The sequence below is a fragment of the Pituophis catenifer genome, unplaced genomic scaffold (genome assembly GCF_029215685.1).
Source record: "Pituophis catenifer annectens isolate HBS135680 unplaced genomic scaffold, rPitCat1.0.hap2 SCAF_3, whole genome shotgun sequence".
Classification (NCBI taxonomy): domain Eukaryota; kingdom Metazoa; phylum Chordata; class Lepidosauria; order Squamata; family Colubridae; genus Pituophis; species Pituophis catenifer.
In genome coordinates, this window is record NW_027256883.1 from 3,735,422 (window position 1) to 3,753,603 (window position 18,182).

General features: G+C 41.5%; 1 protein-coding gene across 1 annotated transcript in view; it reads right to left on the bottom strand.

The window, feature by feature from the left end:
* The window catches only part of ADGRB1 (adhesion G protein-coupled receptor B1), a 280,832-nt gene that overhangs the window by 49,753 nt on the left and 212,897 nt on the right, over positions 1–18,182 (bottom strand). The window contains exons 19-21 of the mRNA XM_070939737.1: positions 14,468–14,571; positions 12,567–12,669; positions 4,852–5,002 (exon numbers count right to left, since the gene is read on the bottom strand). Coding sequence (XP_070795838.1) covers positions 4,852–5,002; positions 12,567–12,669; positions 14,468–14,571 — 358 coding nt within the window. The remainder of the gene's footprint in view (positions 1–4,851; positions 5,003–12,566; positions 12,670–14,467; positions 14,572–18,182) is intronic.

Here is an 18,182-nt window from a genome sequence, read left to right on the forward strand (position 1 = left end):
TATACCTTTATGTTTCCATGTTTTCTTTCTATCGTTTGTTTAACCTATCCTTTCACATGGATTTATTCCTTTTTTCCAGGGCTGTTGTAACTTATGACAACCACTAAATGAATGACTGTAAGTCAAGGACTGCCTGTAATTAAAATTGAAAAAGGATAAAGAGGACAAAGAAGAGACTCACAGAGAAAGTGGATGAGAGAAAGCGAAGAAATAATTCCGGGAGTGGGTAAAAGTGCTGAAACAGAGATTTTTTTCAGAGTCATTCTATTCTATTCTATTCTATTCTATTCTATTCTATTCTATTCTATTCTATTCTATTCTATTCTATTCTATTCTATTCTATTCTATTCTATTCCACTCCACTCCATTCCTTATTCTATTCTATTCTATTCTATTCTATTCTATTCTATTCTATTCCATTCCATTCCATTCCATTCCATTCCACTCCACTCCACTCCACTCCATTCCTTATTCTATTCTATTCTATTCTATTCTATTCTATTCTATTCTATTCTATTCTATTCTATTCCATTCCATTCCACTCCACTCCACTCCACTCCACTCCACTCCACTCCACTCCATTCCTTATTCTATTCTATTCTATTCTATTCTATTCTATTCTATTCTATTCTATTCTATTCCACTCCACTCCACTCCACTCCACTCCACTCCACTCCACTCCACTCCATCCTGTTCTGTTCTGTTTTGCTCTGCTATATTATATTATATTATATTTACACACACATATATGCACGCACAGAGGTATATATACATGTATGTATATATGTATGTATGTATGTATGTATGTATGTATGTATGTATGTATATTAGCTCAATCTTGTTTAGAACTAGGTTCTGCAAGAGATATTTCGGTAATAAAAATGGTAATTTTTCCTGTCTGATGCCTTTAATTTCTTCCTATCCACAATACCGTTCTTTATCAGTATGTCATTCAATGAGACTTCAAATAAAAGGATTTTGGCCAGAGGCATATTAACTACCCTGGTTGAATCTGGCAGCCGTCTTCCCAGCCGAGCTTTGAAAGGATATTAACTGACAATTAAGCCAGGATTACATGAGGTAACACCAAGAGTAAATAAATTAAAATCCTTTCATTCAATAAAACCAGACAACAGTAAACAATGAGATTCTCCAGAGAGAGAAAACCATTGATTTGGTCGGGTTGTGCGTTAGACCAAGCAAAATATGAAAATCAGTTGTGATTGTCGCACTAGCGATTGCAGTTGGAAAGGAATTTCCTGGGTGTCTTTTCCCCCAAAATTTTCTCCTCAAACCATAGTAATCAACAACAACATAATTTGTTATATCCTTTCATACACTCAGGAGAGTGTAGAAGAATAATAGAGTTGGAAGGGGCCTTGAAGGTCCTCTAGTCCAACCTCCTGCTTAAGCAGGAGCCCCTATACCCGTAATGGCGAACCTATGGCACGGGTGCCACAGGTGGCACACAGAGCCGTATCAGTTGGCATGCGAGCGTTGCCGTAGCTCAGCTCCAGCACACAAGTGTGCGCAGGCCAGCTGATTTTTGGACCTTTCGGTCCTACCAGAAATTGGGAAATGGGCTGTTTCCGGCCTCCGGAGGGCCTCCGGGGCTGTGTGTGTGGGGAAGGCTGTTTTTGCCCTCCCCAGGCTCCTAGAAAGCTTCTGGAGCCTGGGGAGGGTGAAAAATGGGCCTTCCGGGCCCACTGTGCCATCATGTGCTAAAAGGGGGGGTACATGCGCAGGGGTGGGGCGCATTGAATTATGGGTGTGGGCACACACATGGGCAACCTCGCCATGTTCCCGCCGCTTTTGGCACGCGACAGCAAAAAGGTTAGCCATCACTGCCCTATACAATTTCAGGTAAATGGCTGTCCAGTCTCTTCTCAAAGACCTCCAGTGATGAAGCACCTACAACTTCTGGTGGCAGAGCTGTTCCACTGGTATTGTTCTCACTGTTAGGAAGTTTCTCCTTAATTCCATGTAGCTTCTCTTTTTGATGTGTTTCCAACCATTATTTCTTGTCCTTACCTCAGATACTATGGAGAATAAGTTGACCCCTCTTCTTTGTGGCAGCCCCTCAAATACTGGAAGACTGCTATCATGTCACCCCAATTTTTCTTTTCTCTAGACTAGCCATATCCAATTACTGCAGCCATTCTTCATATGTTTTAGTCTCCAGGCCTTTAATCGTCTTAGTTGCTCTTCTCTGAACTTTTACCAAAGTCTCAACATCTTGTTTGTGGCATGGTGACCAGAATTGGTTGCAGTATTCCAGGTGTGGTCTTACTAGGGATTTACAAAGCAGTACTAATACTTCATGTGATTGTGACAGATTGATCCCTTCTTCTTTATGGCAGCCCTTCAAATATTGGAACACTGCTATACGTTCCCTTTAGGAGACCAGGTCACCAGCTCTGTTCAAATTTACAAAGAATTGTTTGAAACCTCACAAGCTCTCCAAATCTCTTATGAAAACAATAAATCATTCCTGAGACTTTGTGACAGAACATCAACATCTTATAAAATCTCACAGGAGAATAAGCTACTTGGAAGGGTAGCTATACCCTTCAGTATAATTTAGAGAATTCTGATCCATGGCGGGTTTGTTGCATTGGAACCATATTAATGTTTTATAGAGTAAATATAATTAGATAAACATTATTTGGGAATAATGCTTGTTTATAAGAGTTGGAATCCTGTGGAAGATATGGGTTAGAAGATCAAGAATTCAGCAGTGGAAACCCAGACATTTTCCCTCCCTCATATTGTCACGGGTTGCCCTCAATATCATCCTTCTCCCACGTCATCCTTCCCATCTGCTCTAAGGTATTCAAAACCATATTTGTCCATATCAGTTTTATTTGAATGAAAGAGTGGGGAGGTAGATGGTGAAAACATACATTGGTCCACCATAAAAAAAATATGGGGTCTACAGCCAAGAGGGAATTCAAGTCTTCTTTTCTAAAAAGGTAGACCACAAAATAGAATGCAGGACTTGACTTGAAATCTGTCTGGAGAGAACTTCAGCTGTGCCATGGTGATTTCTGCTCAGTAATTATCAATTCTGTGGTTCCCGTTCTTAGAATTAGTTTCTCGCCATGTTTATCCTTCACTAAAGAGAGCCTGTGGCATCCATTTAAGGCTTGATATTGTATCCCAATTAGCAGTTTCTTCTCAAGGCTAAACATATCTGTATCCAATATGTTCAAAATGTCTACAAGGAACATCAATTTTCTTCTTAGTTAAATGATTGATTCACTTAAGTGTGGCCTATTTGTTTTCACTATCTCTGGCTTCCTAGCCTTCCCAAGAATAACAGAGTTTGAAGAGACCTTGGAGGTCTTCCAGTCCAACCTCCCTGTTCAAATGGCTGTCTCTTCTCAAAAACTTCCAGTGATGGAGCATTCTGAAGGCAAGACATTCCCACTGTCAGGAAATTTCTCCTTAGTTCTAAGTTGGTTCTCCTCTTGATTAGCTTCCATCCATTGCTTCTTATCCTGCTTTCTGGTGCTTTGGAGAATAGGTTGATCCCCCTCTTCTTTGGAAGACTGCTATCCTGTTGCCCTCAGTCCATCTCTTTGCTAGACTAGACATACCCAGTTCCCGCAACCGTTCTTCATATGTTTTAGCCTCCAGTCCCCTCATCATCTTTGTTGCTCTTCTCTGCATTCCTTCTAGAGTCTCGACATCTTTTTTACATTGTGGTGACCACACTTGGGTGCAGTATTCCAAGTGTGGATTTACCAAGGCATTATAAAGCGGTACTAACACTTTATGTGATCTTGATTCTGTCCCTCTGTTGAATGCAGCCTAGAGAAAGATCAGACACTATTGCATGTCCAAACATCCGAAATAGATATTTAGTACAAGATGTTAGGAAAAATTTCCGCCCAGGAATCTAAAGGACCATTGACACAATATTTGGGATTAACCTCTTTAAAGCTTCAATAGAAGGATGCTAATTCTTGAGATTTTTTGACTGCAGAGACAATAGGAGAAGAGCAAGCAAAGTCAGGAGGGGGGCAGAGTTAAGTATGTCATCAGCCTAGAGTCATTACGTTCCCATTAAAGTTCTAACTCCAATCCCTCTTGAATTCTCTTGACTCTTATCTAGCAAGCCAAGTCAACCACGAATAATAATAATAATAATAATAATAATAATAATTTTATTTCTATACCGCCCTTCTCCCGAAGGACTCAGGGCGGTGTACAGCCTATTTAAAAACACAAAAAACACGACAACAATTAAAATTTAAAATCATTAAATAATTAGGCTCCAATTAAAATCCCAGAAATTTAAAATACCCCAATTTAAAACATTATGTTAATAGCCCTGCCTGGCGGAACAACAGGGTCTTCAGAGCGCAGCGAAACACCCGGAGGTCGGAAATCTTTCGTATTTCGGGGGGCAATTCATTCCACAGGGCTGGAGCTCCCACAGAGAAGGCCCTCCCCCTGGGTGTCGCCAGCCGACATGACTTGGCTGATGGCACCTGGAGGAGACCCTCTCTGTGGGAGCGAACTGGTCGGTGGGAGGCTATTGGTGGCAGAAGTCGGTCTCGAAGGTACCCGGGTCCTATGCCATGGAGCGCTTTAAAGGTGGTAACCAACACCTTGAATCGCACCTGGAAGACCACTGGGAGCCAGTGCAGCTCGCGCAGGAGGGGTGTCACATGGGCACAACGGGTTGCACCCATAACCACGAAGCTGAATTCACTTAACAACCATGTTACTAACTTAAGAACTGCAGTGATTTAGATCACATTTAGATTCACATTCGGTATATAGGCTACGTCGTAAACACAGATCGTCACTTCTCACAAAACAGTTTGAGCAAGGGATGCTCACCCCATCCGAGACACAGGAACCGTTTACGGATGATCCGGTTCCGTAGTCTGCCCGTCACGGCCATGTATGATTGCCAAGCTTCGGTCAGCACCCAGCAGAAGGAGGAGAGGAAGAAGAAGTGGAGGAAAGCTGCCACCAAGGTACAGATCACCTGAAGAAGGAGAGCAAAAGGGAGGGAGGTTAGTCTTAAAAAAAAAAAGCATTACAAAAAAAGATGTTGAGGCTTTGGAAAAGGTGCGAAGAAGAGCAATTAAGATGATTAAAGGCCTGGAGACTAAAACTTAAGAAAAATAGCTGCAGGATTTGGGTTTGGCTAAACTAGAGAAAAGAAGGACTAATGGGGACATGATAGCAGTCTTCCAATATTTGAGAGGCAGCCACAAAGACGAGGAGGTCAACTTAGTTCCCAAAGCACCAGAAGGCAGAAGGATGGAAACTAACCAAGGAGAGAAGCAAGCTGGAATGAGGGATAAACTTCCTAACAACGAGGACAATTATCCAGCGGAACAGAAGTTGCCTTCAAAAGTTGTGGGTTCTTTATCACAGCAGGGGTTTAAGAGACCAGATAGATACTTGTCTGAAATGGTATAGACAATTAGACATTTCCTTAAAATTATAACTGGGATCTTTCTCAACAGGGTGCTGGATTTTGCAATTTTTATGCCATTTAAATTTGGTAAGGATCAAGAATAAAGAGATGGGAGAAGAGAGCTCTACCTTTCCCAACAGGGTGCTGGATTTTGCAATTTTTATGCCATTTAAATTTGGTAAGGATCAAGAATAAAGAGATGGGAGAAGAGAGCTCTACCTTTCCCAACAGGGTGCTGGATTTTGCAATTTTTATGCCATTTAAATTTGGTAAGGATCAAGAATAAAGAGATGGGAGAAGAGAGCTCTACCTACTATTCTACGGTATCTCATGAGATTTCCTAACCCATCTCACTGCTTTCTCTTCTGCTGCTAGAAGTGCAGCTTTTTTCTTGTCCTCTGAAGCAGACAATTAATCCTTGACCAAGCATGATTTAGCAGCTGAGAGTATGTATGGGGGAAAGTTTCCCCTCCCCTACTTTCTTGTGATTGACATCAGCAATATGTCTCTTTTTCTATGCTTCATCGTTAAAGGGATTTGGAAATGGAAGGATGGGGGGGGGTGTCATTGGGGACCTGTACATGAAGAGCGTGCCATTGTTAGTGGAGTGTGGGAAAAGCAGAGAAGATGTCCGGCATTATCTATAAATGTTTAATAATGAAGAGGAATCACACTGGCATGCAAAAGTAGGACAAGCTAAGAAAGACTTTTCCTAAGATTCAGTTTATGTAGGGGAAGGAGTGGCAGAAGCTGGGGGGCAGAGTCAAAAGAGGAATCAGTCTAGAATCCCTACGTAGCCACAAACAAAATCCAACCTCCCTTGAATTCTGTTGACTCTTATCACAAAGATGCTGTTTTTCAAAAGGCAACTGGACTTTTTTTTTTTTTTTGGAGGAGGAGAAGAAGAAGAAGAAGAACTGTGTTTTCCTGAAAATAAGACCCTGTCTTATATTTTTTTGAACCCTTGCGCTCAGAAGCCCAATTGGGCTTATTATCAGGGGATGTCTAATTTGTGGGGAAACAGGGAACAAGAAGAAGAAGGAGGAGGAGGAGGAGGAGGAGGAGGAGGAGGGGGAGGAGAAGAGGAAGAAGAAGAAGAAGAAGAAGAAGAAGAAGAAGAAGAAGAAGAAGAAGAAGAAGAAGAAGAAGAAGGAAGAGGAAGAGGAAGAGGAAGAGGAAGAGGAAGAGGAAGAGAGAAGAAGAAGAAGAAGAAGAAGAAGAAGAAGAAGAAGAAGGAGAAGGAGAAGGAGAAGGAGAAGGAGAAGAAGAAGAAGAAGAAGAAGAAGAAGAAGAAGAAGAAGAAGAAGAAGAAGAAGAAGAAGAAGAAGAAGAAGAAGAAAAGAAGAAGAAGTTGTTGTTGTTTTGAATTATTTGTTCTTCAGGTCCAGGGGTGAAATGCTCCCGGTTCGGACCGGATCACCCGATCCGGTAGCGATGGCAGCGGGTGGTTCGGAGAACCGGTAGCAAAAAATCCCTGTGCCCCCCCTCCCATGCCCAACTGAGCCACAAGATCATCAGAGGCTTTTTTTTAACTTTTAAAAGCATTTTTTCTACAACCTCTTCAGCCGAAAAAATGCTTTTAAAAGTTAAAAAAAAAAGCATCTGATGATTGTGTGGCTCAGCTGGGATCGTCAGAGGCTTTTAAAAGCATTTATTCTACAACCTCTTCTGCCAAAGAGGTTGTAGGGGAAAAAAATGCCTTTAAAAACCTCTGGCGATCCCAGCTGAGCCACACAATCATCAGAGGCTTTTAAAAGCATTTTTTTCTGCAACCTCTTAAGGTGGTAGAAAAGGAAAAGAGATAGAGAGACTATATATATATATTTGTTTTCTGAGATTTTCGCGGGTGTTTGTATGTAGGCCTTTGGTTATTCAGGTTTTCTCCCGCGTAAAATTGGAAGTGTCTTGGCGATGTTTTGATGAAGTCTCATTCGTCATCTTCAGGAAGCCGAAGACACCAGCCTGAAGATGACGAATGAGACTTCGTCAAAACATCGCCAAGACACTTCCAATTCTACACGGGAGAAAACCCAAATAACCAAACACACACACACAACACACATATATATATAAAGAGAGAGAGAGAGGAGGGAGGGAGGGAGGGAGGGGAGGGAGAAAGAGAGAGAGAGAGGGGAGAAATAGAGATAGATAAGAAGGTAGAGGCAGAGATAGAAGGTAGAGAGAGATACAGAGATAGAGAGATAGATAGTTAATAGAGAGAGAATCAGAGATACAGAGGGTTGAAGTGAGTTAGAGATAGATAAAGAAATAGATACAGAGATAAAAATAGAGAGAGATGAAGATACAGAGATAGAGAACAAAAAAAATAGAAATAAAGAGACGTGCCATCCAAAATTATTTGGGAGTTGGGGGCCTGCAAAATGAATGAATGAATGAATGAATGAATGAATGAATGAATAAATAAATGCATGATGCTCTCATATTGATTTTTACCCTGAAGCTGAATTTTTAGTTCTCTCTTCTACAAATTTTCCAGTTTTATGACATCCTTTTCAAAATGGCTGCCGAACTTTCTTACACTCCTGAATTAACAGATTAACAGAGTTTGAAGGGACCTTGTAGGTCATCTAGTCCAACCCCCCCGCCCAAACAAAAGACCCTACACCATTTCTGACAAATGGCAGTCCAATCTCTCCAGGAGAATTGTCCAGGTTCTTGGTCCTCTGGAGAACTTTTAATCACATCTGACCAGACATCATGGTATATGCAAATAGGGCTGTTTTGGAGCATATATCCTATCTATTCTGATTCTTTTTTTTTTTTAAGCCATCCCAGATGCACATATTACAGAAATTATGAGTATCATTAAAAAAGAAAAAGAGTACGACAGATTTTTCTTTTTAAAAAAGTAGCATTTTAAAGAAATGCAGTGCAGTTTATAGCCATGTATATTTGCCTCCAATGCAGAAGCCAAAAATGAATGATCTAAGGATTCAATATTTTAAAAGATGAAAAATAACACCGGAAAATTTAATGTATCGTTATCTTTGACTAACAGATGCTGATAAAAAGACGTGTGGTAGATGTTCCCTTAATGAGAAAATTCTTGCATGAATTATCTATTTTGGTGGACGTGATACTAAGATGGATAGACCTATTATTCAAATTGAACACCACAGGAAAAAAAAATCTGGTTGGGTGGCAGACGTGTGAATGGTAATTAGCTCTCTTACTAATGAACCAAGCAGGGTGATTTGTTGCTGTTAAAAATGCAATGCAAACTCTTATTTTGGGAAAAGAAGGGGAAGGTCCAAATCAGATTGCGTCAGGGGTGAAATGCTCCCGGTTCGGACCGGATCGCCTGAACCGGTAGCGATGCCGGTGGGTTGATTCGGAGATTCCGGTAGCAAAAATCCCTGCCACCCCCCCCATTCCCAGCTGAGTCGCGCGATCATCAGAGGCTTTTTAAAAAAAATTTAAAAGCATTTTTTCTACAACCTCTTTGGCAGAAAAGATGCTTTCAAAAGTAAAAAAAAAAAGCCTCTGATGATTGCACGGCTCAGCTGGGATCGTCAGAGGCTTTTCAAAGCATTTTTTTTCTGCAACCTCTTCAGCCGAAGGAGTTTGTAGAAAAAAAAAAATGCCTTTAAAAGCCTCTGATGATCCCAACTGAGTTGCTTGATCATCAGAAGTTTCTAAAGCATTTTTTTTCTGCAACCTCTTTGGCCGCAGAGGTTGTAGAAAAAAAAAATGCCTTTAAAAGCCTCTAACGATCCCAGCTGAGTTGCCTGATCGTCAGAGGCTTCTAAAAGCATTTTTTACAACCTCTTCGGCTGAAGAGGTTGTAGACAAAAAATGGTTTTAAAAAGTTAAAAAAAAAAAGTTGGCCATGCCCACTCAATCACATTACCCCCCCCCCCCCCACTACCAAGCTACGCCCACAGAACCGGTAGTAACAAATTTTACATTTCACCACTGGATTGCGTATATGGAATATTGGGTCCAATGCTCAGGGGACACATTTGAAGAAAGACAACCGTGAGCTGGGAGATTGACCAGGAAGCCTAAATGATGTGAAGACCAGCATTTGTGTATGAGTAACATCACTGCATTGATGATATTACCTAGTTTGGTAATGAAATGTCTGCAGAAAACCGCCAAGCTCAGAGAGCACTAAAGATCCTACAGTTGTCCTCCTCCCACTCCTTCTCCTTCTCTTTCTTTCTCCTCCTCCTCCTCCCATCATACTAAATTGCTTGAAAAGACCACTTAAGTCAATAGTATGCCAATTCTATCATTTTGCCCTAGTTAGTGTATCTGTACTAAAGTTTATTCAAGGTCATCAGTTGACTTTAGGATTGGCAGAGGAAGAAAAGAAAGGGCTCTAGAGAAGAGCAGATGATTTATTCATAGAATCATAGGGCTGGAAGGGATCTTGGAGGTCATCTAGCCCAACCCTCTGTCCAAGGCAGCAGTCCTTAAACCCTCCCAGAAAAATGGTTGCCCCATCTTTTTTGAAAACCTCCAGTGATGGAGCCCACACAATTCCAGGAGGCAAGCAGTTCCATTGATGAAGTGTTCTCACTATCAGGAAATTCCTCCTTAGATGCAGGTTGGAAGCTCCCTCTGAGGAGCTTCCATCCATTTCTTCTTGCCCTGCCCTCAGGTGCTACGGGGAATAAATTGACCCTTCTTCCCTGTAACAGCCCTTCAAGTATGGGGAGATGCTGTCATGTCTCCCCTAATCCATCTCTCTGTGAGGTAAACATACATAGTTCTTTTAACTGCCCGTCATAATTATTAATCAACAAATCATCTTTGTTGTTTTTCCTCTGCATTCTTTTGTGTGTGTGTGTGTGTGTGTGTGTGTGTGTGTGTGTGTGTAGGGAGGGAGAGAGGGAGGGAGGGAGGAGAGAATGGAATGGGATGGGATGGGATGGGATGGAATGGAATGGAATGGAATAGAATAGAATAGAATAGAATAGAATAGAATAGAATAGAATAGAATAGAATAGAATAGAATAGAATAGAATAGAATAGAATAGAATAGAATAATGGAATGGAATGGAATGGAATGGAATGGAATGGAATGGAATGGAATAGAATAGAATAGAATAGAATAGAATAGAATAGAATAGAATAGAATAGAATAGAATAGAATAATGGAATGGAATGGAATGGAATGGAATGGAATGGAATAGAATAGAATAGAATAGAATAGAATAGAATAGAATAGAATAGAAGAATAACATATGGAATGGAACGGAACGGAATAGAACAGAACAGAACAGAATAGAATGAAGAGGAAATAGAACAGAACAGAACAGAACAGAATAGAATGAAGAGGGAATGAAATGGGATGGAATGGAATGGAATGGAATGGAATGGAATGGAATGGAATAGAATAGAATAGAATAGAATAGAATAGAATAGAATAGAATAGAATAGAATAGAATAGAAGAATAACATATGGAATGGAACGGAACGGAATAGAACAGAAGAGAATAGAATGAAGAAGAAATAGAACAGAACAGAACAGAACAGAACAGAATAGAATGAAGAGGGAATGAAATGGGATGGGATGGGATGGGATGGGATGGAATAGAATAGAATAGAATAGAATAGAATAGAATAGAATAGAATAGAATAGAATAGAATAGAATAGAATAGAATAGAATAACGTATGGAATGGAATGGAATGGAATAGAACAGAACAGAACAGAACGGAACGGGACGGGACGGGACAGGACGGGACAGAATAGAATAGAATAGAATAGAATAGGATAGGATAGGATAGAATAGAATAGAATAGAAAAGGATAGAATAGGATAGGATAGGATAGAATAGAATAGAATAGAATAGAATAGAATAGAATAGAATAATAACATATGGAACGGAACGGAACGGAACGGAACAGAACAGAACAGAACAGAACAGAACAGAACAGAATAGAATGAAGAAGAAATAGAACAGAACAGAACAGAACAGAACAGAATAGAATGAAGAGGGAATGAAATGGAATGGGATGGGATGGGATGGGATGGGATGGGATGGGATGGGATGGAATGGAATGGAATAGAATAGAATAGAATAGAATAGAAAATAGAATAGAATAGAATAGAATAGAATAGAATAGAATAACATATGGAATGGAACGGAACGGAACGGAACGGAACAGAACAGAACAGAACAGAATAGAATGAAGAAGAAATAGAACAGAACAGAACAGAACAGAATAGAATGAAGAGGGAATGAAATGGGATGGGATGGGATGGGATGGGATGGAATAGAATAGAATAGAATAGAATAGAATAGAATAGAATAGAATAGAATAGAATAGAATAGAATAGAATAGAATAGAATAACATATGGAATGGAATGGAATGGAACAGAACAGAACGGGACGGGACGGGACGGGATGGGACAGACGGGACAGAATAGAATAGAATAGAATAGAATAGAATAGAATAGAATAGAATAGAATAGAATAGAATAGAATAGAATAATAACATATGGAACGGAACGGAACGGAACGGAACGGAACGGAACAGAACAGAACAGAACAGAACAGAACAGAACAGAACAGAATAACAGAGCGGAAGGGACCTTGGAGTCCAACCCCCTGCTTAGCCAAGAAACTCTACAGCATTTCAGACAAATAGTTATCCAATATCTCTTAACATCTTATTATATATCCAATTAATGCCACATTTGGCATTTTTTGTCTGCCTATCTAGTCTTTCTCAAGAACCTGGGACAGACATATCTTAATACAGTGTCTCTTCTATCTCTTAATATCTCTTATATATCTCACATACTAAGTGGGATATTCTCTTTGTGGCTCCATTTAGGTCATTTTCTCCTTTGCAACTGGAGGGACCGAATTCATTCAGCCTGACAAACCCGTCCTGTCCTTGCCTCGTGCTCCAGGGCAGGAGATAACAAAGAACGATTAAAAAGCATCTCCTCGCATGCCTTTGTATGGATGCACGTAGGCATGTCAAAACTCTTAAGCATGCTTGCTACATTCTCTGACAAAGAGACGGATAATGGACGTCTTCCTGCTTGTCCTAGTTTTGGACCCCAAAACCATCAGCAGAAAGAAAGTAAAGAATCGGCCGTGAAGGTTTTAATTCCAGATATGGGGAGCTGCGTTCGAATTTACCTTGTTCCGGGTTTGAGTTTGTCCGATGAGGATGAGGGCATTGGAAGAGACGATGGAAAGGCAGAAATTGATCAGGATGACCGACCGTTCGGAGCGGATATACCTGCAGGAAGGGAACAAGGAAGCAGAAGGAGAGGAAAGCTTGTCAAACTTTGACTTTCAATAGGAAAGGAAGTGTGGTGTAGTGGTTAGGGCACGAGACTAGGATCCGGAGTCCAACCTTAGCTGGAGAACTTCACTGGGACAATCTTTGAGACCCTCTCATCTCTCAGTTTAACTCAATTCACAAGCGGATGAAAGTTAGAGAAAGGAATGTCACAAAGGTGCTTTTTCCAAAAGGCAACTGGAAAATTCTTGTGTTTTTTTTTTATTTTTCCCCTTGAATATGTTTCACTTCTCATCTAAGAAGCTTCTCCAGTTCTGGCTGAATGGTGGGGAATGGAAGGATTTATATTCCTTAGCAGTCATCTGGTCATTCGATGACCCTTTGCATGAAACTGATTTTTCATTGCAACTGGTAGACCCCAGACCCAACCATAATAGGAACTCCAGGCTAAGAATCTGTTGCTTTCTAGCTTGGCTTACTCGCTACCACCACAGTCACCAAGACTGATTGCTCTGACCCAGCTCCCCAAACACGACCAACCCTCTGAAGTGAACTCAAATATTCCTTTATTAGGAGCTCCAGCAGCCCTGGCAAAAAGTTTCCCTCTCAATGCAGGCTAACAAGTCCATCCAGCCAGAAGATGAATAGTTATCTGCCACATCTATTCATCTCCGTCCCCTGCCTTTTATCCCCAGAGCTAAAGTGGGGCTTCACTAGCAGCGGTGCCTCTTCCGTCCCGAGGACCGGCCCATAGATTTCCACTGCTCTCCTCTCCTCTGCCTTCTGTGCATCCATGCATCAGGCACTGGACCCAGCCATTCCTCCTCTTCCTCATCAGCCACCTCCAGACCTGGGGGCTGTTGACTCTCCATCTGAGGGCTGATGGACAGCCCTCTGTCTCTCTCTCTGCCAGCTCCATTCCCTCTCCCCCCTTGGAGCTCCCAGGATGCCTTGATGTTGACCCTGATTCCCACGCCTCCCCCTCCTCCAATTCGGCTGCTGGAGGGGCCTGTGGCCAATAGGCCACAACACATCTGCCTACTGCAATGCTCTCTACATTGGGCTCCCCTTGAGGAGCACCCGGAGGCTCCAACTGGTGCAGAGTGTGGCCGCGTGGGTGGTTATGGGAGCCACATGGCGTTCCCATGTAACGCCTCTCCTGCGCGAGCTGCACTGGCTCCTGGTGGTCTTCCGTGTACGCTTCAAGGTCTTGGTTACCACCTTTAGAACGCTCCATGGCTTAGGACCTGGGTACTTGCGGGACCGCCTACTACCACCAGTAGCCTCCCACCGACCAGTACGCTCTCATAGAGAGGGGCTCCTCCGGGTGCCGTCGGCCAATCAATGTTGACTGGTGGCCCCCAGGGGGAAGGCCTTCTCTGTGGGGGAACCTACTATCTGGAATGAGCTCCCCCCGGATATACGGAGGATCCCGGATCTACACACCTTCCGCCGCACTCTCAAGACCTTTTTATTCCATCAGGCTGCCCTGGCCTAACTGTTTCCCTTTTTCCCTTTTTAAAACGTAAATTTTAATTCGTTTTTAATTTATTGGGGTGTTTTAAATCTGTCTTCGGCCAAATTGTTTAATTCGATTTTATTCAGTTTTAAATTTTGTACTTATGTTTTTTATTCTGTGGCTGTTCACCACCCTGAGTCCTTCAGGAGTAGGGCGGTATACAAATCAAATAAAACTAAAACTAAAAGTAAACTAATTTTTCAGGAGCCCCTGCAAACTTTTTTTCAGAGAGAAAAAGAAGTTGAGATACTTGATGCTGAGAAGTCCAAGCCTTACCTCCAGACCGAGATATAAATGATGATCAGGAGAAGGAGGGTCAGAGAGGACACCCCACAGCCAACGATCAACGTGACCGAAGGGACGAGCACTTTTTCCGTATTCTGAAAAAGAGGAAATAGAAACATGAAGACACTCGTGAGGGAACCTCCGTTGATTCGGTTTTATACTAACAACAGGTAGTTCTCGACTTATGACCATCTGGAATTATGGTCGTAAATCATGGTAGTCGTTCAGCGGGTCACCGCCTGATTTTAGAACTTTTTGTTAAGCAAATGCTACAGCCATTAAGTTAGGGGTCTCCAAACATGGCAACTTTAAGACTTGTGGACTTCAACTCCCAGAATTCCCCAGCCAGCTGGGGAATTCTGGGAGTTGAAGTCCACAAATCTTAAAGTTGTCAAGTTTGGAGACCCCTGCATTAAGTGAACTCTGGGGTTATTAAGCAAATCCATAATATCCAGTGGGCATTTTTTTTGCCAGAAACCAGAACTACAGGTAGTTCTCAACTTATGACCATCTGGAATTACGGTCATAAGTCATGGTAGTCGTTCAGCGGGTCACCGCTTGATTTTATAACTTTTTGTTAAGCAAATGCTACAGCCGTTAAATTAGGGGTCTCCAAACATGGCAACTTTAAGACTTGTGGACTTCAACTCCCAGAATTCCCCAGCCAGCTGGCTGAGGAATTCTGGGAGTTGAAGTCCACAAATCTTAAAGTTGTCAAGTTTGGAGACCCCTGCATTAAGTGAACTCTGGGGTTATTAAGCAAATCCATAATATCCAGTGGGCATTTTTTTTGCCAGAAACCGGAACTACAAGTAGCTCTCAACATACAATAATTCGTTTAGCGATTGTCTGAAATGACAACGGACGTGAAAAAAGTAACTTATGATTGTTTTTCACACTTACGACCTTTGCAGCCCATGATAACTTCGGACACTTGGCAACTGACTCAGATTTATGACAGTTGCAGTGTCCCGGGGTCAGACGTTCCCCTTTTGTGTCCATCTGACAAGCAAAATCCATGATTCAAAAGCCAAATTCGCTTTAACAACTGCAGTAATTCACTTAACGACTCCGATAAGAAAGGTGATGGAATGGGGGAAAACCCACTTGACTTACGACTGTAATTGAGCCCAACATTTCTGTTGCTGAGACGGTTGTTGTCTCACTTAACAACAGAAATGTTGAGCTCAATGATGGTCGTAAGTTGAGGACTATCTTTAAATGCCAAAATATCTCATAAATCGTAGTCATGGGACCTGGGTGTTGCAAACGGTATGAACGCAATCATGTGACGGAAAGGAAGCCGTGGGAATTTTGAAAGTGTGTTAGAGGCAGCCTTGAGGAGGTCTGCAGTTACTTCAAAATAAAACCAGCCGCTAAGCAACCAGTCATAACTCAAGGATTAGCTGTATTTATATGGCTTGATTTTTGTTTCCTCTCCTAATTTATTTATTTATTTATTAGTCATATTTCTATGCCGCCCACTCTCCGAGGACTCTGGGCGGCTTATACCAAAGACAGTATACTAAATAGCGTATTGCCCCCCAACAATCTGGGTCCTCATTTTACCCACCTCGGAAGGATGGAAGGCTGAGTCAACCTTGAGCCAGTGAGATTTGATCCGCTGATCTGCTGAACTAGGCAGTCAGCTGAAGTAGCTGCAGTACTGCACTCTAACCACTGCGCCACCTCGGCTCATTTGAATTCTTTACTTTTGCTGCCATAGATGCTTATCCTAAATCTTCCTAGGGGCTGATTTAGAATAGAATTGAATTGAATTTTTTATTGGCCAAGGAATTTGTCTTGGTGCATATGCTCTCAGTGTACATAAAAAGAAAAGGTTTATTTTTCTTTTAGGTATGGGAGAATCTTGTTCAGCAAGAGGATATTTGTGGCTAGAGAGATACAAGTAAAACTTCTTCAGCTGAAGGTGTCCCTGTACTAAGGGAATGTTATATATTTTAAAAATGCATCCATTTCCAAGATTAATATCAAATCCCTGGCAACAAAGCATTTTAGACTAATGTACAGAATCTTGGAAACCACAGTAGAAACCATGATTTATGAGTGAGTTTCTGCAGCTGGAATCTGTTTGAATGTAATTTTTTTTAAGCATGTAAATTTTATTGGGGGTATTGTAACATAAAATAGAGGAAGTCCTCAACTTACGACCTCAATTGAGGGGGTGGGGGTGGGAATCCACTGCTAAGCCAAACTTCTGTTCACTAAATTTCAGAATGGGACCACTCTCACCATGGCCAACTTGCTTCAATTTAATTCTTTCAAATAATATATATGTTTTCTGAGGTTTTCGCGGGTGTTTGTATGTAGGTCTTTGGTTATTCGGGTTTTCTCCCGCGTAAAGTTGGAGGTGTCTTGGCAACGTTTCGACGAAGTCTCTTTCGTCATCTTCAGGCTGGTGTTTTCGGCTTCGTGCTTCTAGAAGCAATGTGTGTGATCGCAGCTGTTTCTTCCTTTTAACTGCCAGTGGGGGTGTGAACTGATTGGGTGGGAGCTTCTGATTGGGCAGGTAAAAGACATTGCTCCTAGAAGCACGAAGCTCCTGACATTGCTCCTAGAAGCACGAAGCCGAAGACACCAGCCTGAAGATGACGAATGAGACTTCGTCGAAACGTTGCCAAGAAACCTCCAATTTTACGCGGGAGAAAACCCGAATAACCAAAGACCTACATACAAACACCCGCGAAAACCTGAGAAAACATATATATATATATATATATATATATATATATACACGCCACCAACCTACCTTCCATGGAGGACCTGTATACTGCATGAGTCAAAAAGAGGGCTGGGAAAATATCTACAGACCCCTTGCATCCTGGACATAAACTGTTTCAACTCCTACCCGCAAAACGACGCTATAGGGCACTGCACATCAGAACAACTAGACACAAGGACAGTTTTTTCCTGAATGTCATCACTCTGCTAAACAAATAATTCTCTCAACACTGTCAAACTATTCACTAAGTCTGAACTACTATTAATCTTCTCATCGTTCCTATCACCCATCTCCTTCCACTTATGACTGTATGACTGTAACTTTGTTGCTTGTATCCTTACGATTTATGTTGATATTGATTGTTTCCTGATTGCTTATTTGTACCCTATGACTATCATTAAGTATTGTACCTTATGATTCTTGATGAACGTATCTTTTCTTTTTATGTACACTGAGAGCGTATGCACCAAGACAAATTCCTTGTGTGTCCAATCCCACTTGGCCAATAAAGAATTCTATTCTATTCTATTCTATTCTATTCTATTCTATTCTATTCTATTCTATTCTATTCTATTCTATTCTATTCTATGATTCTATTTGACTCTTTCTTTGATATTAGTGTAACTCTTGCCCGGCGGCAAGTTATCTCACAATGAGTTGTCTGTGGTGAGTTGTCCTATTCTGAAATTCATAGACCCAGTGAATTTTACCCCATTTTACGACCCATCTTGCCACAGTTGTTAAGTGAATCACTGCGCATGTTAAATTAGTAAGTGAATCTGGTTTTCCCTAATGACTTTGCTTGTCAGAAGGTTGCAAGAGGGAATCATGTGACCTGGGGACACTGTGACCGTCAAAAACAGAGTTAGTTGCCAAGCCTCTGAATTTCGGTCACGTGATCACGGGGATGCTGCCATGGTCGTAAATGTGGAAAAAAAGGTCATAAGTACCTTTTTTCAGTGT